Source organism: Schistocerca gregaria, chromosome 8 (genome assembly GCF_023897955.1).
Source record: "Schistocerca gregaria isolate iqSchGreg1 chromosome 8, iqSchGreg1.2, whole genome shotgun sequence".
NCBI classification, from domain to species: Eukaryota; Metazoa; Arthropoda; class Insecta; order Orthoptera; family Acrididae; genus Schistocerca; species Schistocerca gregaria.
Window position 1 is genome coordinate 427,521,930 of NC_064927.1, and position 23,675 is coordinate 427,545,604.

At 44.0% G+C, this 23,675-nt stretch overlaps 1 protein-coding gene across 2 annotated transcripts in view; it reads left to right on the top strand.

The window, feature by feature from the left end:
- LOC126284328 (dehydrogenase/reductase SDR family member 11-like) overlaps window positions 1-23,675 on the top strand; it is an 89,219-nt gene that overhangs the window by 34,264 nt on the left and 31,280 nt on the right. For both annotated transcript variants that reach the window (XM_049983172.1, XM_049983173.1), the window contains exon 3: window positions 7,173-7,302. In XM_049983172.1, coding sequence (XP_049839129.1) covers window positions 7,173-7,302 — 130 coding nt within the window. The remainder of the gene's footprint in view (window positions 1-7,172; window positions 7,303-23,675) is intronic.

The window sequence follows — 23,675 nt, forward strand, 5'->3', positions numbered from 1 at the left end:
TCCGGACGGCATCAGGGCTAGATTCCTAATGTGCACAGTGCTCACACTGTCCAAGTCGTACAATCCACGACCCCTACCACTGTCGAAAGTTCCCAATCGATGGCGGTCGCGTGAACATGCACCAGTCGTAGGACTCAAGGAGCAGTGGAGAGCGCCACTAAACTGACGAGAGACATATCCAATGGGGTCTTGTCCCGCCATTTTCAGGACGAAGGTCTCTGACGTCACAGAGCCTCATTGTGATTGTGAACTGTCCAGTCGATTTCTTACTTCTACGGTGGCCAACGAAAGTAGTCCGGCCCACCGCTACAAACCAAGACCGAAAGTTCATCGAAATGCCTGTACCAGAGAGTCGCACGCAGCGGGTTGTCTAGTGCCAGATTTCGTAAGTTCGGGATACGTTACTCGCTGGTGGAATCGGTCAAGTTAGGCTGAGACACCAGACTATCGCAAAGCGAGTAGACCGGCTCCGGGCCGTCGCCTTCCCGGTCGCTTCACAGAGGGTACAACAGGCTGGAGTGCAACTCTGGGCTCATGGGCAAGGCCGCTCGAGATTCAGCCCGCCTCTGCCTTCACTGGACCTCGCAGGTATCCTGGCTCTGCTGCAGACCACCCAAAAGAAGGCTATCAGTGCCATAAAGAAAACATGCAGAGTGCCTCACCAAGGATGATCAGAGATATTAGTACACATTGAATTACCTGGAGTGAACTTAATCGTCCTTCTCCCGTAGAGGCATGATAAAAATGACAATGAAGGTGGCAGAAATGAGAGGGGAGAAGCTAGAAAAAGCATGCAAAAGGCATGTCATCTCTCATCATCGTAATTCCACAAACGTAATTATAGCTTTTTTGTACCAGAATGAAACTAGTAAGACTCAAACGACTTCCTCTTCAACTTAACGAACCTTGCAAAGACAAAATGAAGTTAGTGTCATTAGATTGAATTATTTGACCCTGAATCCAAAAAATGAAAGTGATATTTAAGCAGGAACTGTAACAAAGCAACCCTTCAAAACTGAGTGTCGACACTTCCCTATTTTAGAAACTACACAAATATTGAATTTACTGAATGAGATTTTCACTCCGCAGCGGAGTGTGCGCTGATATGAAACTTCCTGGCAGATTAAAACTGTGTGCCCGACCGAGACTCGAACTCGGAACCTTGGCCATTCGCGGGCAAGTGCTCTACCATCTGTTCTTTCCTTTCCTTTCTTTGAGGAGTGCTAGTCCTGCAAGGTTCGCAGGAGAGCTTCTGTAAAGTTTGGAATGTAGGAGACGAGATACTGGTAGAAGTAAAGCTGTGAGTACCGGGCGTGTGTCGTGCTTCGGTAGCTCAGACGGTAGAGCACTTGCCCGCGAAAGGCAAAGGTCCCGAGTTCGAGTCTCTGTGGGGCACACAGTTTTAATCTGCCAGGAAGTTTCTTATTGAATTTACTGTCGTTTCTGTTTCACACAGTAAATGTTAATATCAAGACACATTTTAAACAATATACTAATTTGTGCTTGGAAAGAGATGTTATCACTTGTTATAATTAACTGTCAATACTTTCAAACAAAACCATTTCTCAACAATTTCAATGAAATTGAGTCTGGCTTTCCTGTACGTGAATAATGAAATAAATTCCATAATGATATTTTCACTCTGCAGCGGAGTGTGCGCTGATACGAAACTTCCTGGAAGATTAAAACTGTGTGCCGGATCGAGACTCGAACTCGGGACCTATGGCTTTCGCAGACAAGTGCTCTACCAACTGAGCTACCCAAGCACGACTCACTCCCCGAGCTTCTGCAAAGTTTGGAAGGTAGGAGACGAGGTACTGGTAGTGAAACGTCCCCTTTGAAAAATTATACACGACTGCTAAAACTGACACACAATATTTTTTTTCATTATTATTTTTTTTTTTTTTTAGCGCAACGCAATCTGACTTTCAAAAATCCCTACGAAAGAATGGCCCTGACTAACATTAGCCGATACGTATCACAAATTTTTATTATTAGACTGGGAAAGTCTTGCATCCACTGCTACAATTTGCGAGAGACGACAGTCAGTTGAATTATCGACTTGTTCCCCAATTCGTGCCAGTGTTAGCATAAATATTTAATGGCTCTGAGCACTATGTGACTTAACATCTGCGGTCATCAGTCCCCTAGAACTCAGAACTTCTTAAACGTAACTAACCTAAGGACATCACACACATCCATGCCCGAGGCTGGATTCGAACCGGCGGCCGTAGCAGTCGCGTGGTTCCGGACTGAGCGCCTAGAACCGCATGGCCACCGCAGCTGGCAAATATTTAATGCCATGCAGAGCGCACCAGTAACGAGACCTCACTATAACACTGCTGGCTCGCTACTCTTCACAGTTCAGTCTGTCTGCAGTACACTTCGTTACACGTAAAAGGTTTTCGCAAAATGGCAGACGACAAGGGCTACCTGCCAACACTATCTCGCCGCTATCCACTGGGTCGCCTGCTGCACATTTTCTTTGTTAGAAATGGCGTTCACGAAACGGAACGACAAAGGGAAAAGCTTGGCTGCCTTCAGCTCTAATGGCTGCCTCATTTCTTTGAGAGAATTTGTTTGCTTTTCGTAATGATAAAAAACAACAAAGAGCTCAGACTTTACATATTGATTTGTTTTTGTGTTTCTAATGGTACAACAATCTAATAAATGTGCATTTCATAATCCACCTATACATTTACAATGATTTGTTCACTCCCCTCGGTATAAAATAACCATTACATAATATACCGAGCGAGGTGGTGCAGTGGTTAGCACACAGGGCTCGCATTCGGGAGGACGACGGTTCAATCCCGTCTCCGGCCATCCTGATTTAGGTTTTCCGTGATTTCCCTAAATCGCTTCAGGCAACTGCCGGGATGTATCCTTTGAAAGGGCACGGACGATTTCCTTCCCCATCCTTCCCTAACCCGAGCTTGCGCTCCGTATCTAATGACCGCGTTGTCGACGGGACGTTAAACACTAAATCTCCTCCTCCTCATTACATAATAATTAATCAGTCAAGTCAGATTTCCACAGCAAACTGTGTAAAAGCAAGGCCGTTCCGTTACAACCTGCTTCACCTTCGACTCCGTCTAAGTCGTACTTCCATTTTCCATCCTTCATATTACCAGAAAGTTTGCTTGTCTTTCAGAACCGAGGTGGTTCTGCCCGGTTAAAGCTACACACGAGACGGCTGCAGTCCTCTGCTGAAATTTCTAGCGAGTTCACGCCATCGGTTTGGGGATGGTTCTGCAGAGCAGAACACAGTTGCTCCGGTCTTCTGAGATCGAGACCTCTAGTAGAACAGACGACTTTCACGGGAGGCAGATACTCTGGTTCTGCGCCTCGTAACCGGCCACTAACAGACCTAAATATGAACCTCCGCCTCTCCCATCTCCTACCGGCTTTAGTTATTTTTCCCTAGACGCTCACCTTGTATCCTGTACACTGAAATACACGCTCTTTATCTGACTTCATTTCCTGTTATGCCATTTAACGGTAGTTCTGGACCCACACTCACATGTACTGACAGCTCAACCTCGTCGTCCCTAAGCCTGATGCAGCAACCTCCACCCTTTCCGTGAGAAGTGGGCTGTAACAACCTCCTTCCTCTTCTACCAGCAAGTGTACTCCTATCAGGCGAATACAGGCGGCCAGAGAAGTCATGTGCCTTGGTCTGACACAGCTACAAACTTTCCGCAGCTGCAAATCCTCCAGCGGGGTGATACGCTACTGTGGCGCTGGGATTGTAGTGCGTGCCAGCACTACAGACATGCACATGAAGCCAAATGAAACCTTAATTACCTATATTTACTTTTTGTGGTGGTAACTCAAACTTTTTGTCCACCCTCCATGTACGATGTTAATCTAAAGCCGCGTACACACCTAGCAACAAAGTCGCGGGACTTTGTATGGAGACAGTCGAGACTGTCGCTAAACAATGTCACGCGTCCACATGTACGAAGCCAGTTGCGATACAGAAATCAGAACGCGATGTCACAAGAAATAGCTGTTTGTGCTGTTCATCTCTGTTTAAATAATTTAATGTTGTTAAGAAGCAAAAAGCGTAAACCTAAGCGGTACTGGACGAGGAATTTATTTTCTGTCGGAGTTATTGCTGCTTTGAATCTTCTTGAAAAACTGAAGCTAGAAGATGGCATTGGTTTCAGAAATTTTGTCAGAATGAGCCCTACCGATTTCTAAACCCTTCTGCAAATGGTTGGAGAAAAGATTTAGAAAGAGAACACTGTATTTAGGAAAACCTTTCCAGCCTCCGGTTCCTTGCTAGCGGCGAATCATTTTCCAGCTTGATGTACACCTTTCGAGTGTCAAAACAATCAAGTATAGTTCCAGAAGTCTGAAGCCATAATTACTTCGCTGAAAGCGTTTGTAAAGGTAAGAAGTAACTCAATTTTTTTATTACATTTTTAATTTTAAGAATGAATTAATTACAGGTATACAATTTTGTCATTTTTTAAATTACAATTATTTGAAATTTTCAAAAAAAAAAGTCTGTGGTTTGGTCTTCTCTGGTCCCTTCATTTTGAGAAGGAGGTTCCAGACCTTGCGAAGATGTTGAGGGTGTAAAGGAACAGTCTAAAGAGTATGAGTTTTGGCCGTCTGTACTATGGGATGGAGGTGGAATTGCCTGATCTGGGCTTAACTGGTTTGAACTGACCTGGGGTGAAAATCCCATCGTACTGTACATTTCCATTTCCAATTTTAAGAATATGTCATCAATTTCAAGCTGGGCTAAGGAAATTTCGATGCGACTTCTACCGCAGTTTCTTAATTTATTAGCAACATGCTCTCCGTAAACCGCAAATTCATCTCGGCTCCTAGCAGCCTCTGTTAAAGATTTCATGCAGCTTACTGTATCACTTGCAGTATCAACAACGTGATCTGCATTCTTCCTCTTTTTGGGTATCGGTGGCCTTCTGAATTCCGTCGTTCATGATATCGCTCTTCTTCTGTTCCGTTTTCGTCATCCGCCTAGGGAAAAACCAACAATTTCATTGAACTTATTTTGTTTAACAGCTGTTACTTGTATTTATTGCTTTAATGTTATTGTATTTTGTTTAATATTTCAGATGCCAAAATCTAACTCCAATGCGCAGCAATAGCAGAACAATTCGTACGAGATGGAACTTTCCTCAGTGTCTAGGTAGTATAGAGGGCAAACACATACAGATAGTGGCCCCAGAAAACAGTGGCAGCATGTATTTCAATTATAAATGGTTCAAATGGCTCTGAACTGTATGGGACTTAACATCTGAGGTCATCAGTCCCCTAGAACTTAGAACTACTTAAACCTAACTAACCTAAGGACATCACACACATCCATGCCCGAAGCAGGATTCAAACCTGCGACCGTAGGGGTGGCGCGGTTCCAGACTGAAGCGCCTAGAACCGCTCGGCCACACCGGCCGGCTATTTCAATTATAAAGGAAACTTTAGTATTGATCTTCTTGGAGTAGGTGATGCCAATTATAACTTTATATATGCTGATGTGAGATGTCAGGGCCGAATATCGGATGGTGGTGTCTTAAAATTTGCATCTTTGTACACAAAAATGGCGCAAAAGAATGTAAATATCCCCCCCCCCCCCCCAGATAAAGCATTGCCAAGCAGATCTACCTCTCTTCCTTATGTATTTCTAGCAGATAATGCGTTTGCATTATCCACCCACGCGAAGAAACCTTATCCAAACCAGCGATTGTGTTCAACATCAGCATAAAGGCTTTTCAATTACAGACTCTGTAGAACTCGACGCATTATTGAAAACATATTTGGCATTTTAAATTCCAAATTCAGAGTGCTCCTAAAACCTATTGCACTGGATCCCGATAAAGTAGAATCTGTGGTTATGACATGTATTTATCTGCACAACTTCCTACGAAGAAATTCTGAATCAAGGAAGTTTTATACTCCTCCAGGATAGTTTGATTTAGAAGACATTGACGGAAGTTTGGTAGGAGGACAGTGGAGATCTGAATCACCAAATAAGCTAATAAAATTGCAAAGTATTCCTGTAAGAGCACCTACCGATGTGCACGAAATTCGAGATGAAATCAGAGATCATTTTATATCTCCAGTAGGAGCGTTTTCTTGGCAAAACAATGAACAATAGGGGCAATGGCACATATTTTCTGGGTAATTAATTTATTAAAAATCTCAATCTGGAATTAATTTATTAATAATTTTTCCTTCATTGCCAATGTACATAATTATCTGACTTTAATAAAGTTAAAAATAAATTTAAAAGCTTTGGTAAATTACTTTTAAAATACTATAGAAGATACAAATATACAAAATACTTATGGTAAGAGCAAAGAATGACTGTGTAAATTGTTAAATTAAATGAAGTTCACTTACTACGGTGTATGTTTCTTCTTCCGCTTCATCACAATCAGTGTCCCGGTTTCCTCTGGATTCCGTTCCTTGTAACAAAAACAGTAATGGTTTGTACCCAAACCAGTTGCACTTTTTGGGGGACGAACCACTTTTTTTGACTCGGATAAATTTTAATGTTCGCGCATAAACTGTGATATTTAAATTGTGGATTCTTTTTTCTTCATTTCATGGTGTGACATCCGGTATTTTTTAGCTAGAGATTCCATAGCATCCCTCCTCATATTTCTGTTTTTATATTTCTCACATGTCACATCCCAAAGACAAGGGCAAGCTTGAAAATCTTCAGTTATTTTCATTGTTATCTCCATTGCGGCCAGGTACAAAATGACACACACATAGCCGGCCGCGGTGGTCTAGCGGTTCAGGAGCTGTCCGGAACCGCGAGACTGCTACGGTCGCAGGTTCGAATCCTGCCTCGGGCATGGAAGTGTGTGTGGTCCTTAGGTTGGTTAGGTTTAATTAATTCTAAGTTCTATGGGGCTGATGACCACAGTTTTTAAGTCCCATAGTGCTCAGAGCCATTTGAACCACTTTTTTGACACACACATACATTAAAGAACACGCACAGACTGCGAAATGTCGCGCGACATTACAACATGTTCCCCGTTTTGACGGGGAACCTGAGACTCGAGACGTTTGTATAGCGACAGCCTCGTAACACGAGGAAATGTCCCGGAACAACACTGCGACCTTTCTCGGGACACATGTTCCGCGACTTTTTGTGTACGCGGCTTAAATCCGCTCTGTGTTCGCAGCTGCACCGACAGAGTCATGGAGGCGCATGCTGGATGTGAACGTGCTGGGTCTGAGCATCTGCACCAGGGAGGCCATCCAGGACATGGTCAGGAGGGGCGTCGACGACGGCTTCGTCATCCACATCAACGGGTAAGCTGCTGTAGGGTCGCACCATCCCATTGTCCTGCGGTTCGCCAGATGGTACCGTGCAGTGCAGATCATCCTGCAACTAAGGCGTTCTCTGAACCACTAATCTTATTAAGGGTGCTGCTAAATTGGGTTGATCTTACACCTACGTTTCCAAGTGGACCAACAGTTCATTATGGACGAGAGTATTCGGGAAGTAAGGTCCGATTTCTAACAAATGTTTCAAACTTAACATCTGTGGTCATCAGTCCCCTAGAACTTAGAACTAATTAAACCTAACTAACCTAAGGACATCACACACATCCATGCCCGAAGCAGGATTCGAACCTGCGACCGTAGCGGTCGCTCGGCTCCAGAATGTAGCGCCTAGAACCACACGGCCACTCCGGCCAGCGATTTCTAACAAATCTAAACCATCACTAATGAAGGTTTCTCTGGCTTTCAGCATTGTCAAATGGTTTAAAATCCACCTTCATTAGTACATAACGCCGTTAAACTACTCATATATTACATAGGGGGAGGGAACGTAGCGCAGCATCAAACGGCTGGGGAAGCTGCGTGTTAATGATGCTAATTTATTAAGTTCTCTAGCCTTTCTATTACGCTGCTGTGAAGAGAAGACTATTCCACGTTTTGCCTACGTGAGACACCATATTAACACAGCTGCTGCCAAGACAATATTTCGTCGTGCCAGTTTCACCCTGATGCGAGAGAGGATACATTGTACTAGAAAGCAATTGGATACAAACGGACGCGTGCTAATGGCCGTCCACTTGATGTTGTCGGAGTCACTCGCGGCTTTCACTTGGGAATGGATTGATGCAGCCACAGCAGCACAACAAATGTCATCACAGAGGACAACCACAGAAAGGCAGAAAGGCTTTCACAGCAACAGCATGGAGCAGAGCGGAAAACAACAGAACGGGCCGTTATCAACATGACGACAAGAAACGTCGACGCGGGTGCCATGTCGGCTCTCAAGAAGGGACTTCATTATACACCATCGCCGCAGAGTATCCGTTTTGCTGACGTAATAAGTGGAGTGGAACAAGCAGTTCACAAGATGCCCAGTGAAACTGCAAAAGAAATTCGCCGAGAAACGAGCCGCATTCTTTCTAAATCCAAGCCGCCTACTTGGAGCTGAGCTGGGAGTAATGGTCTTCGTGAACTCCGCAACGATCCACACCTCGTAGCCCTGCCAGCTGACAAGGGCAATACAGCCGTCATTATGGACCGAGCAGACTATAACGCGAAGATTCGGTTGATGCTGGAGGAAGAGACATATCGAAAACTTGTCAAAGGACCCAACTTCAAGAATAATGAAGACGTCGGAGCTTCTCAAGAGGTCATCGCTGGAAGAGAATGTCATCAAAAATCTTCTCCCTCGGGCACCTGGACCACCTACAGTGTATGGCTCAAAAAATATTCAAATGTGTGATAAATCTTATGGCACTTAACTGCTAAGGTCATCACTCCCTAAGCTTACACACTACTTACCTAAATTATCCTAAGGACAAACACACACACTCATGCCCGAGGGAGGACTCGAACCTCCGCCGGGACCAGCCGCACAGTCCATGACTGCAGCACCTAAGACCGCTCGGGTAATAACGCGCGGCCATTGTATGGCCTTCCAAATGTTCACAAGAAGAACACTCCTCTACGCCCCTTCGTGAGCACCAATGCGTCGCCGACTTACAGACCAGCAAAACATCTGGCCAACCTCCTTACCCCGCACGTTTGTCACTGTGCACCCCACATGAAGAATGCAGCCGACTTCATCAGTCGAATTAAATGCCTGCGTTCGGAGAAGGGGATATTATGGTCAGCTTTGAGGTATTGCCTCTGTTCACGCTCGTTACCATTAAAGACTCTTTAGATCAGCTCTCCCAGCTGGTTCAAATGGCTCTAACCCCTATGGGACATCACATCTGAGGTCATCAGTCTCCTAGATTTAGAACTACTTAAACCTAACTAACCTTAGGACATCACACACATGCATGCCTTAGGCAAGATTCGAACCTGCGATCGTAGCACCCGCTCGCTTCCGGACTGAAGCGCATAGAACCGCTCGACCACAGCGGCCGGCCCCAGTTATTTGAAGAGAGTGTTGTGGATTTATTCAAGCATACTCTGACGTCATCATATTTCTTGTATGGTGGAGAATATTTCAACCAGACGAACGGGGTAGCGGTGGGAAGCCCATTAGCTCCAGTTCTTGCCAATCTGTTCATGGAGTACTTTGAAAACATCGCCGTGAACACGGCTCCTGAAAAGCCTAGTTTATTTTATCGTTACGTCGACGACACGTTCGTTGTTTGGTCTCATGGACGTGGAAAGCTGGGAGAATTCTTGGACCACATTAACAATATCCATGACAACATCAATTTCACAATGGAGGTAGAGACAGGTGATGCCTTGCCGTTCCTTGATATCCTCGTCCGCCGAAAAGCAAATGGGTGTCTCAGCCACAGCGTTTACCGGAAACCCACCCACACAGACCGATACCTGCACGTTGACAGCTATCACCATCCGTCGCAGGAAATTTCTGTTCTGAGGACCTTAGTGTATCGAGCCGAAACTGTCTCAGATCTGAAAACTTGCGGAAGGAACTGAGCCACTTACGGGAAGTATTCAAGGTTCAAATGGCTCTGAGCACTATGGGACTTAACTTCTGAGGTCATCAGTCCCATAGAACTCAGAACTACTTAAATCTAACTAACCTAAGGACATCACACACATCCATGCCCGAGGCAGGATTCGAACCTGCGACGTAGAGGTCGAGCGGTCCCAGACTGTAGCGCCTAGAACCGTTCGGCCACCCCGCCCGGCAGTATTCAAGGAAAACGGCCACAACAACCGCCAGATTTCGCAAGCTACCTTTCCGAAAATACGTAAGCAGAAAGAATCCAAGGAGGACTCGAAGTTCGGGTCCTTGCTGTTTTGTGACTCACTAACAGGGAAGATAAGCAGGCTCCTAAAGAGGCATAAAATCGATTCGGTCTTCAGGGCTCCAGCAAAAATTCGACAACTCTTGAGGCCTGTGAAAGACGACGTAGGTCTCAGAACGCCAGGAGTATATAACATACCATGTGGATGTGGACGGCTCTATATCGGACAGACTGTGCGTACCATTGAACAGCGCTGTATAGAACACGAGAGATGTTTTGGTCTACGGTACCCAGAGAAATCAGCGGTAGGAGAGCATGCATTAGAAAACGGTCATCGTATTGCATTCGACGAGACATCTATTATCACACAGACTAACAATTTTTGGGGTAGCATAATAAAAGAAGCGCTAGAAATAAAAATTTGTGACAACACGCTCAATGAAGACGGAGGCCTGCAGATAAAAAAAAAGCCGTCGTCACACGGACCGTAGATCCGAACGTTGAGCGTTGAGCGTGCCGAGTTCGGGAGTCTTTCCGAACTTGCAGAACGATATCTGGCATTTCAGATATTCTGAGCGTGCCTCTGAGCGTCAACCAATGAGATGACAATGCCACCTACGTCACATGCACGCCGTCTCTCTTCCGTACTGAGTTGTGAGGCGCCATATTGGCATTCATTTCAAGCCTATATGTATGGAGAATCACTGTAGAACCCGTTGTTAGTTGTGTGATTCGTTCCAATAAAATAATGAGAAACATTATATTCGTGGCAAAATAATTTGCAGGCAGCGACACACTGAAGATCCACCCAAAACGCATTGTCCTTGGTACAATTTGTTATAGTTAAATTTCAATTAATAACATAATTATCTACGATTAAAGTTTTTACCAGGTGGTAACACAAGTTGGTTAAGTACCAAGCGCTTGTTGGTTTAGCGTAATGGATAGCGTATCTGACCAGTGATTAATCTTAATTGGCGCAGTAGTTCGCGTTTTAACAGTTCTAAATTTTTTCCTAACATTCGCGTTTTTATTATGTTCTGATACTCTATGATTAGTTTAATATAAGTATACCCTATAATATTTGATGTTATGTAAATATAAGCTCACCTTTTTTTGAGGGGTGACTTTGTTCGATTGGCTTAATCTACAGGACAAAAAAACAAAAACAAAAAAAAGGTTCAGATGGCTCTGAGCACTATGGGACTCAACTGCTGTGGTCATCAGTCCCCTAGAACTTAGAACTACTTAAACCTAACTAACCTAAGGACATCACACACATCCATGCCCGAGGCAGGATTCGAACCTGCGACCGTAGCAGTCGCACAGTTCCGTACTGGGCGTCTAGAACCGCGAGACCACCGCGGCCGGCAATCTACAGGACAACTTGTGCTACTTGTATAAAGATATTTTGTTCATTTTACTTTTACGCTTCGTAATTCACATGTAGCAAAGATTCTGATACTGGGTAGGAACAGTGATCATGTAAAACTGACCTTGGGGTTTTACTAAAATGTGGGAATGATGAATTAATGTTTATCTTATGCGGGAAGTATGCCAAATTTGTACCTCATCGTTTGTAATGGAACTTTTATAAGCCTGTCTCCTTGTTGATTGGACATGGTAGTTTCCTCTTCGTGGACGATGGAGAAAATGTGCGTTTTAATAGAGCTATCGTGGAATTTTTACGCGCGCCCGTTGAGTAAACAGTGTGTTTTACGGACTAGAAACATCCCTAAACTGCCGCTGGAGTGCGTTGCGATCGCGTATACCACGTTGGGACCCACGTACCTTCTGCACAAGTCGGATCGTTCCTGAGCGTTTCGCAGCACGTTGAACATGGCACGCTCAACGTTAACGTTCGACGGCACGGTCCGTACACGGTAGCTCTGCGTGTCCGGTCAGAGGGTAATGTGCTCTCTGTAATAAAACTGAGTTATCAGTTCAAGAACGAACTTAAATGGATGTCTTACGACGTCCGCCCCGAGCAGATTAAACGAAATAAAGCGAACAAAATGAAAATTAAAAAAAAAGGGGTAGCGTCTTTGATTCATAATCAAAACGTCTTCGGTCCCTGGTTCGATCCCCGCCACTGCCTATATTTTGATAAATAATCAGCATTGGCGGCCGAAGACTTTCGGCATAAGAAGTCAGCCTCATTCTGCCAACGGCCTTGTCAAAGAGGGCGGAGCAGCGGATAGGGGTTCAGGGCACTCTCTTGTCCTAGGGGTGGGAAATTGCCCCTAAAGGCGGAAGAATCAGCAATGATCACCGACATGAGGATGCAGAAGGCAATAGAAACCACTACGTTAAAGACACGCAACGTGTTTCCACAGGACCTGTGGCCTGTAGTTGAAGAAGTGTCATGATGATCTCTCCATTGGCAAAAGATTCTGGAATAGTCCCCCATTCGGATCTCCGGGAGGGGACTGCCATTGTGGAGGTTACCATGAGAAAAAGATTGAAAAATCAACGAAAGGGTAATGTTCTACGAGTCGGGGCGTGGAATGTCAGAAGCTTGAATGTAGTAGGGAAACTAGAAATTCTGAAAAGGGAATTGCAAAGGCTCAATCTAGATACAGTAGGGGTCAGTGAAGTGAAGTGGAAGGAAGACAAGGATTTCTGGTCACATGAGTATCGGATAATATCAACAGCAGCAGAAAATGGTATAACAGGTGTAGGATTCGTTATGAATAGGAAGGTAGGGCAAAGGGTGTGTTACTGTGAACAGTTCAGTGACCGGATTGGTCTAATCAGAATCGATAGCAGTCCAACACCGACAACGATACTTCAGGTATACATGCCGACATCGCAAGCTGAAAATGAACAGATAGAGAAAGTGTATGAGGATATTGAAAGGGTAATGCAGTATGTAAAGGGCGACGAAAATCTAATAGTCATGGGCGACTGGAATGCAGTTGTACGGGAAGGAGTAGAAGAAAAGGTTACAGGAGAATATGGGCTTGGGACGAAGATAAAAGAGGAGAAAGACTAATTGAGTTCTGTAACAAGTTTCAGCTAGTAATAGCGAATACCCTGTTCAAGAATCACAAGAGGAGGAGGTATACTTGGAAAAGGCTGGGAGATACGGGAGGATTTCAATTAGATTACATCATGGTCAGACAGAGATTCCGAAATCAGATACTGAATTGTAAGGCGTATCCAGGAGCAGATATAGACTCAGATCACAATACAGTAGTGATGGAGAGTAGGCTGAAGTTCAAGACATTAGTCAGGAAGAATCAATACGCAAAGAAGTGGAATACAGAAGTTCTAAGGAATGACGAGATACGTTATAGATACAGCAGTAACGAATAGCGCAGTAGGCAGCACAGTTGAAGAGGAATGGTCGTCTCTAAAAAGGGCCATCACAGAAGTTGGGAAGGAAAACATAGGTACAAAGAAGGAAGCTGCGAAGAAACCATGGGTAACAGAAGAAATACTTCAGTTGATTGATGAAAGGAGGAAGTACAAACACGTTCCGGGAAAATCAGGAATACAGAAATACAAGTCGCTGAGGAATGAAATAAATAGGAAGTGCAGGGAAGCTAAGACAAAATTGCTGCAGGAAAGATGTGAAGACATCGAAAAAGATATGATTGTCGGAAGGACAGACTCAGCACACAGGAAAGTCAAAACAACCTTTGGTGACATTAAAAGCAACGGTGGTAACATTAAGAGTGCAACGGGAATCCCACTGTTAAATGCAGAGGAGAGAGCAGATAGGTGGAAAGAATACATTGAAAGCCTCTATGAGGGTGAAGATTTGTCTGATGTGATAGAAGTAGAAACAGGAGTCGATTTAGAAGAGATAGGGGATCCAGTATTAGAATCGGAATTTAAAAGAGCTTTGGAGGACTTACGGTCAAATAAGGCAGAAGGAATAGATAACATTCCATCAGAATTTCTAAAATCATTAGGGGAAGTGGCAACGAAACGACTATTCACGTTGGTGTGTAGAATATATGAGTATGGCGACATACCATCTGACTTTCAGAAAAGTATCATCCACACAATTCCGAAGACGAAAAGAGCTGAGAAGTTCGAGAGTTATCGCACAATCAGCTTAACAGCTCATGCATCGAAGCTCTTACAAGAATAATATAGAGAAGAATGGAAAAGAAAATTGAGAATGCGCTAGGTGACGATCAGTTTGGTTTTAGGAAAAGTAAAGGCACGAGAGAGGCAATTCTGACGTTACGGCTAATAATGGAAGCAAGGCTAAAGAAAAATCAAGACACGTTCATAGGATTTGTCGACCTGGAAAAAGCGTTAGACAATATAAGATGGTGCAAGCTGTTCGAGATTCTGAAAAAAGTAGGGCTAAGCTATAGGGAGAGACGGGTCATATACAATATGTACAACAACCAAGAGGGAATAATAAAAGTGGACGATCAAGAACGAAGTGCTCGTATTAAGAAGGGTGTAAGACAAGGCTGTAGCCTTTCGCCCCTAATCTTCAATCTGTACATCGAGGAAGCCATGATGGAAATAAAAGAAAGGTTCAGGAGTGGAATTAAAATACAAGGTGAAAGGATATCAATGATACTATTCGCTAATGACATTGCTATCCTGAGTGAAAGTGAAGAAGAATTAAATGATCTGCTGAACGGAATGAACAGTCTAATGAGTACACAGTATGGTTTGAGAGTAAATCGGAGAAAGACGAAGGTAATGAGAAGTAGTAGAAATGAGAACAGCGAGAAACTTAACATCAGGATTGATGGTCACGAAGTCAATGAAGTTAAGGAATTCTGCTACCTAGACAGTAAAATAACCAATGACGGACGGAGCAAGGAGGACATCAAAAGCAGACTCGCTATGGCAAAAAAGGCATTTCTGGCCAAGAGAAGTCTACTAATATCAAATACCGGCCTTAATTTGAGGAAGAAATTTCTGAGGATGTACGTCTGGAGTACAGCATTGTATGGTAGTGAAACATGGACTGTGGGAAAACCGGAACAGAAGAGAATCAAAGCATTTGAGATGTGGTGCTGTAGACGAATGTTGAAAATTAGGTGGACTGATAAAATAAGGAATGAGGAGGTTCTACGCAGAATGGGAGAGGAAAGGAATATGTGGAAAACACTGATAAGGAGAAGGGACAGGATGATAGGACATCTGCTAAGACATGAGGGAATGACTTCCATGGTACTAGAGGGAGCTGTAGAGGGCAAAAACTGTAGAGGAAGACAGAGATTGGAATACGTCAAGCAAATAATTGAGGACGTAGGTTGCAAGTGCTACTCTGAGATGAAGAGGTTAGCACAGGAATGGAGTTCGTGGCGGGCCGCATTAAACCAGTCAGTAGACTGATGACCAAAAGAAAAAAAAAAAAAAAAGGATGTAACCTTAGGGACTTAACTTAGCAGTTAAGTCCCATAAGATTTCACACGCATTTGAACATTTTTTGAATTAACTGACTGTGAATCTAACCTGCTAAATTTTGGACGTCAGCAGTGCTGCGTCATGACCCTGAAAGGTCATTCTGAATAAATTGGAAATTGAAACTTCCTGGCGGATTAAAACTGTGTGCCGGACGGAGACTCGAACTCGGGACCTGCTCGCAGGAGAGCTTCTGTAAAGTTTGGAAGGTAGGAGACGAAGTACTGGCGGAATTAAAGCTGTGAGGACGGGTGCTTGGATATCTCAGGTGGACGCCGACACGGTAGCTCAGCGTGTTCGGTCAGTGGGCTACCTGCCCTCTGCAATAACAAAACTGAGTTAATGGATCAACAACGAACTAAAATGGGTATCTTTTGACGTCCGCCCAGAACAGATACAACGAACGGAAACGAACAAAATGGAACTAAAACGGGTGTCTTTCGACTTCCGCCCAGAGCAGATACTACGAACGGAAACGAATAAAATGAGATTAAAAAAAGTGGTAACAGTCGTGCAATCTAAACTTATATATATAAAAGGTGGTAGAGCACTAGCCCGCGAAAGGTAAAGGTCCCGAGTTCGAGTCTCGGTCCGGCACACAGTTTTAATCTGCCAGGAAGTTTCATTTCAGCGCACACTCCGCTGTAGAGTGAAAATTTCATTCTAGAAATGGAAAATTCTTACCTCAATTAAGTCGCCGGATAACGCGTATATATCTGCTCCTATAAGGAATATTTCTGGCACATCCCAGTGCAATGCTGGCCACTAGATTTGTCATGTATAAAAGGAAACGACTGATTTTGCTTTACGATAACCGGGATGACCAGGGATTGCAGAAATTAATAAATTCTTTAAGTTCAGATGAATGATTATCAAAAAATTAATTTTGTTAAAAGGATTATTGTTAAAATATTTTTTAAACATTTACATGGGACTTGATATAACATTAGTACAAATTTTCTTGTAACAAACTACATTTGCGGGCGGCTGCTTTTACCTTACATTACATCGCTCAGGCGCCGCCATCGCTCCCCATAACCGGCCCAGACAACTCCCTACACCAGACTGTTAGCTACTACCTACTCCTACTGACACTGCTCTTACTGCAGCCAACACTGCTCTCTGGTCTGAGAGGCTCTTGTAGCTTACATATCGCAGGCAGCGCGTGAGCAATCCATCGAAATTGTATCTGCTCGAGTGCGCTAGAAATAAATTCTTTAGTCATGGACCTCTTACAACATAAGTGACTTGGCGGATAATAATTCTCACAATATTAGGCTTCTCGCTGCTGACGCAGTTTTATACCTGAAGTTTCGGTCAGGTAAAAATTGCACCAATATTGAGTTAGCAAATACATGTCTGGTGCAAAGCTGGCAACTAGCTCTTAATGTAGAGGGATACCAAGTTACAAGATTTCACGGGGTGTGAAAGTGTAGTATCGAGTGACTTCTGGAATGATGAGCCAGTCATGTATTTCCCAGTAAAAATACGATGATGGTAGTAGATGAGTTTTACTATTTGAGCAGCGAAATAAATAATGATGGCCGAACTAGAGAGAATATGAAATTTTTTCTGGCTGTATCAAGTAAATCGTTTCTGAAAAAGAGTAATTTATTAACAACAAATATAAATTTAAGTGTTGGGAAGTCTTTTCTGAAAGTGTTTTTCTCGTATGTTGCCTTATAGGAAGAGAAACGTGGACGATGAAACAGTTTGGACGAGAAGAGAATAGAAGCGTTTAAAATGTGGTACGACAGAAGAATTTTGAAAATTGGATGATTACATCGAACAACTAATGAGCAGCTACTGCATCTAGGTCGAGAAAAAAGATATGACTAACAGAAGGGATAGAATACATGCAGAGGCACCGAGGAATCGTCAACGGAGAGAAGTGAATGGGTAACAATTGTAGAGAAAGGACGGTTTGAATAGTTTAAGCATATTCAAAATGTTGTATGTTGCTGCAGCTGTACAGAAACTGAGACTTTCACACAATAGCCTAAACTGGAGAGCTGAATCAAAGAGACCCTTGTTCTATGACGTGTGTATTTCTAATGTCAAACCACAATTTATGGAAGATGTTTATATTTTATTACTAGGAATAAGTAGGAATAATTAATATTTGTCATTTTAGAAATAATTGTGGTAGCACGGAATGTCTGCACCAAAGTATTGTTGGCGGGAGAGACCCCACATTGATATAATTTTAGAAAGGGCGTGAGAGACCGCATATGGATACATTTCAAGAAAAGAGCGAGAAAGACCGCGCATTGATATATTTTGTAATGGTAGCAGGAGGGATTGTCCGCACCAGAAAGCATTGTTGGCGCGAGAGACCGCACTTTAGCGTTCGTACGAAGTCAGTAGTAAGCGAGATGTGAAGCTAGTCGGTTGCAGGTCTGAAGCGAGAGGTTGAGAGGAGCGGTGTGCCTGCCAGCCACCAGCTATGATTTATATGAGATTATAAACGGATGTACAGAGACATCAGCTAACTATTATAATAAGAGGAACTAATATTATTGAATTTTTTGTTGTTGTTGAGAAACTCAAGACTACTTAAGGTATGTTTGCGCAATGCTAGTTGTAAGATTGTTGTAAAAAGTAAGTCCCATTTGAACGTTTGTAAAATCATTTCATTACCAACAGTAAATATTGGAAGAATCGTTTTCAGAATATAATTAATTTTTGCCAGCAATATTGCCTTACTGATTATAATCTAACCCAAAAGCCATCAACGTGAAACTTCGCAAAATTTGATTGTTGTCAAAAAAAATTAACTATGAATTATGTAACTTCAGTCAAATTAATTAAACAATAACGCCAGCTTTGCTATTAAAGAATAACGTCAGCATTGGTAATAAATACAGTCACTTATTATGACAGCCCACCAGCAGCTAACAGAGTATAGTAAAACAGAGTAAGTATATTCATGTCGCAGTTCGATGTAGCTCTCAGATAGCGATCCACTAACAGTAAAAAAGGTAAGGAACAGTTTTGGGTTGTTGCAGGTAATGACTGAGGGCCGCGACGACGACAAATTCTATGTTTTGTCGAAATAATCAGAAAATCACTTTTAATAAGCAGTATTTAAACTTGTATGCGAAAATTGCACTTATTATTATTGAGAAAGAATTAATTTCAAAGGGGAGACTTCATTTGTTATTATTAAGCAAGCGATAGAAATCCTAAGGGAAGGCTTCATAGGTTATTGCAAAAGGGAAGGTTGCGTAACAAAAGATATATAGAGGAGACGGAAGGTTTCATTGTATTGGGGATCAGAACGACGAGGAAAACACCACCACCAACAACAGAAAGCACCTTTAACTACTTCCTTCATATCGATTGGCAGAGTATGTATTACATGCGTAAACTTCAGAAGCTACACAAAATCATAATACGCTTAAAAGATGCATATTTGTACGATCAAGTGCAGATAGAATAACAGTATTACTGGTTTGTACTTAACATGCAGCACTCGTTTGCAGATTGATGAATTATTCTTTGGCTCTCTGTCTAATGATTTAGTTCTTCCTCTTGCGGGAGGAGGTAAGGTTTTAATTTTGTAATATGTGTTGTAGTTGGCAGAAGAGCCAACACCGTGTCACAAGAGGAGGCCGAAATGCACGCGTTTTAGCTCACGCAGGCTGGCCTGAGGAGGGAAGAACTATACTGACGTGAGGTCTCTGGAACATGACAAGGAATTAGAAATTAGAAACCGGACGTAATGGGTTTCATACTTAACTTTAATCCATTAATGATGAACGTCGCTCTTGACGGTACATGAGTCACAATACTATATGTTCAGAAGACATAGTAACCGAATGTGACGCCTTGCTAGTTCGTAGAAAATGACGTAGCCGAAGGCTATGCTAAACTGTCGTCTCTGCAAATGAGAGCGTAAGTAGTCAGTGAACCATCGCTAGCAAACTCGGCTGTACAACTGGTGCGAGTGCTAGGGAGTCTGTCTAGACCTGTCGTGTGGCGGCCCTCGGTCTGCAATCACTGATAGTGGCGACACGGGGTTCCGACGTATACTAATGGACCGCGGCCGATTTAAAGGCTACCACCTAGCAAGTGTGGTGTCTGGCGGTGACACCACAATATGTACAACAAAATAATATAGATATTGCAGGAAACTATATCTTCACATTAATTTTTAATAACCATCATAAATTACACGTCTTCCAGTTTAAAACGTTTCAACAAGCCCAAAACTGACCAGTTCTTAGCGTCATAACAAACAAACAACTCAACTAAGCACCTCATAACAATGTTGACAAGCGATACAACAGCTAGCATAAAAGACGCTGTGATTACATGTTTTACATGCAGAGAAACTTACACACGATTAACTGTTGATGTAAAGAAATATCTTTTAGTTATTTCTGAAAACAGTTACCGGAAACATTAAATATAATCGTAATAACTTTAAATGTAAGTAACTTCAGATGGAATTACAATTTTAAACTACATCGAAAATATAAAAGTAATTATGCTTTTAAAGAACGATACATTTCATGTTAAATGCATGTATCATGTTTATAAAGATACACTCTAAGACAAAAAAATTACACATCACGAACGAATTCGTTCTCGCTTCCCGCGCCCGGGTTCCCGGGTTTGATTCCCGGTGGCGTCAGGGAATTTCTTTGCCACGTGATGACTGGGTGTTGTGTGCTCTCCTTAGGTTAGTTAGGTTTAAGTAGTTCTAAGTTCTAGGAAACTGATGACCATAGATGTTAAGTCCCATAGTGCTCAGAGCCATTTGAACCGTTTTGAACGAAGGAGTTATGCAAATCGGCCATAGATTGATGTTCATACAGCTATCGACAGAAAAAGCAAAACTCTGAACTTAGGCGGTCGATGGTTGAATATGTCACGCTGGAGCGCAGTTTCACCCCGCAGCTGGCAAGGATGGTAAACAGGGGACACGTCGATACAAGGATACAAAGTCTTTGCGAATTTCATTCCGTGTACTCAGTTTGACAGTAACTGTGCTTCGCAGATAGGCGCTTAAACATTATACATAGATGTCAGCATTTGAGAGACGACGTGTATTTGTGCATGAAGAAGCTGGTAATCGGCGAATCGCTCGATGTTTGAATAGGAGCGAATACTGTTTGACGATGTTGGCAGGAATGGGTGAATCAGGGCCGAGCGCAGCATCAGGAAAAAAGCGGTCGACCTACAGAGACCACAGAACGTGAGGACAGAGTAACCGTCACAGAGGCAATCAGAGCCCGGATTCACCATCATCATCGACCTGAAGTGCAACTGGTGCTTCGGTGACCACATGGACCATTAATGGGCGGCTCACAGAAAGGGGGTGAGCTTACGGCGCCTCTTGCGCTGACTACCATTGACCTCTCTGTACCAACAAGCCGACTGCCGTAGTGTTGGGCACATTTGGCCTGGAATGTCATCTAATGGAGGAGGATTGTCTTCAGTGATCAGTTCCGTTTCGAACTGAACCTCCATGGCCAGGCACACAGCGATGGGATATCAACCTAACTGTCTTCGCTATACGGCTCGTCAACCAGGAGTGACGCCCAGGGATGCTATTTCATTTCATTGAAGGACCCTTACATCGACGATATTCTACACCTGCTTTGTTGCTCTTCGCGAGAAGCCATTTTGGTCTTACATTTCAGCAAGAGTTTCTACTGCGTGCTTTCCAAACCCTGCCTTAGCCAGCAAGCTCGCCAGGTCTCTTCCCAATTGAGAAAGTTTGAACATTATGAGCAGGACTCTACAACCAGCTCAGGATTAAAACAATCTAACGCGCCAATTGGGCAGAATTTAGCTCGATATTCTAAAGCGAACATCTAAGAACTCTTCAGTCAATGTCGAGCCGAATAAGTACACTCCTAGAAATGGAAAAAAGAACACATTGACACCGGTGTGTCAGACCCACCATACTTGCTCCGGACACTGCGAGAGGGCTGTACAAGCAATGATCACACGCACGGCACAGCGGACACACCAGGAACCGCGGTGTTAGCAGTCGAATGGCGCTAGCTGCGCAGCATTTGTGCACCGCCGCCGTCAGTGTCAGCCAGTTTGCCGTGGCATACGGAGGTCCATCGCAGTCTTTAACACTGGTAGCATGCCGCGACAGCGTGGACGTGAACCGTATGTGCAGTTGACTGACTTTGAGCGAGGGCGTATAGTGGGCATGCGGGAGGCCGGGTGGACGTACCGCCGAATTGCTCAACACGTGGGGCGTGAGGTCTCCACAGTACATCGATGTTGTCGCCAGTGGTAGGCGGATGGTGCACGTGCCCGTCGACCTGGGACCGGATCGCAGCGACGCACGGATGCACGCCAAGACCGTAGGATCCTACACAGTGCCGTAGGGGACCGCACCGCCACTTCCCAGCAAATTAGGGACACTGTTGCTCCTGGGGTATCGGCGAGGACCATTCGCAACCGTCTACATGAAGCTGGGCTACGGTCCCGCACACCGTTAGGCCGTCTTCCGCTCACGCCCCAACATCGTGCAGCCCGCCTCCAGTGGTGTCGCGACAGGCGTGAATGGAGGGACGAATGGAGACGTGTCGTCTTCAGCGATGAGAGTCGGTTCTGCCTTGGTGCCAATGATGGTCGTATGCGTGTTTGGCGCCGTGCAGGTGAGCGCCACAATCAGGACTGCATACGACCGAGGCACACAGGGCCAACACCCGGCATCATGGTGTGGGGAGCGATCTTCTACACTGGCCGTACACCTCTGGTGTTCGTCGAGGGGACACTGAATAGTGCACGGTACATCCAAACCGTCATCGAACCCATCGTTCTACCATTCCTAGACCGGCAAGGGAACTTGCTGTTCCAACAGGACAATGCACGTCCGCATGTATCCCGTGCCACCCAACGTGCTCTAGAAGGTGTAAGTCAACTACCCTGGCCAGCAAGATCTCCGGATTTCTCCCCCATTGAGCATGTTTGGGACTGGATGAAGCGTCGTCTCACGCGGTCTGCACGTCCAGCACGAACGCTGGTCCAACTGAGGCGCCAGGTGGAAATGGCATGGCAAGCCGTTCCACAGGACTACATCCAGCATCTCTACGATCGTCTCCATGGGAGAATAGCAGCTTGTATTGCTGAGAAAGGTGGATATACACTGTACTAGTGCCGACATTGTACATGCTCTGTTGCCTGTGTCTATGTGCCTGTGGTTCTATCAGTGTGATCATGTGATGTATCTGACCCCAGGAATGTGTCAATAAAGTTTCCCCTTCCTTGGACAATGAATTCACGGTGTTCTTATTTCAATTTCCAGGAGTGTACCTGCGTAAGGATCAGAACTGGACCCATTGCTCAATTTGTGCAGCTCTTTTTCTTGAATAAACCATTCAATTCTGAAAACGTAATCATTTGTTTGCCTCTAAGCGTACGTCATCTCTACCTATTTCCGTCTGATTCGGATAATTCGTTCCTTTTTCTTATTTTAGAGTATATAAGGATATCTTAGTTGCGGAATGTTGTAAAAATTACGCTAAATTTATAATTGCATTTTATACATGGTGTCTCTGACCTTTTTAGGTCAAATTGAAACGGGTGACTGTAATACTGAGATAGAGAACCAATGGTCGGAAATGCATGTTTATTGTACTACGGACATATGCAGCGTACACCGCAAGACAACAACGTAGCTAATAATAATAACTGTTCAAAGCGACGACCGCGTCTCAATGCATGCGTGGCGGCACTCTTTCAAAGATCCCTGGCGGCTGTTGTTCAGGAAGACAGGCAGCTGTGACCCCAGCAAGCGGGTCTTCATTCTCTCCAACGGGGTTTTCGTTCACCAATGTCTTGAAGTATAACCACAGAGGTAAAAGTCAGGGTTTGTGAATTCCGGCGATCGCGTTGGTCATAGAACAGAACCTCCCCTTCCAGTCCAACAAAGAGGCTACGTGTTATTCAGGTGCTCGTTGAAGTTAGCATCGAAGTGTGCTCGTGCAGTGTCGTCATGAGGCCACACATCCTTTCATGGACAAGGACAGCATGCACTGTAGCCACGTATGAACTGAGAATGGCGATCGTCAATTGGAACAGTTACTATGAGCTACGTTGTTCTTCTGTGGTGTACGATGTGTGTGC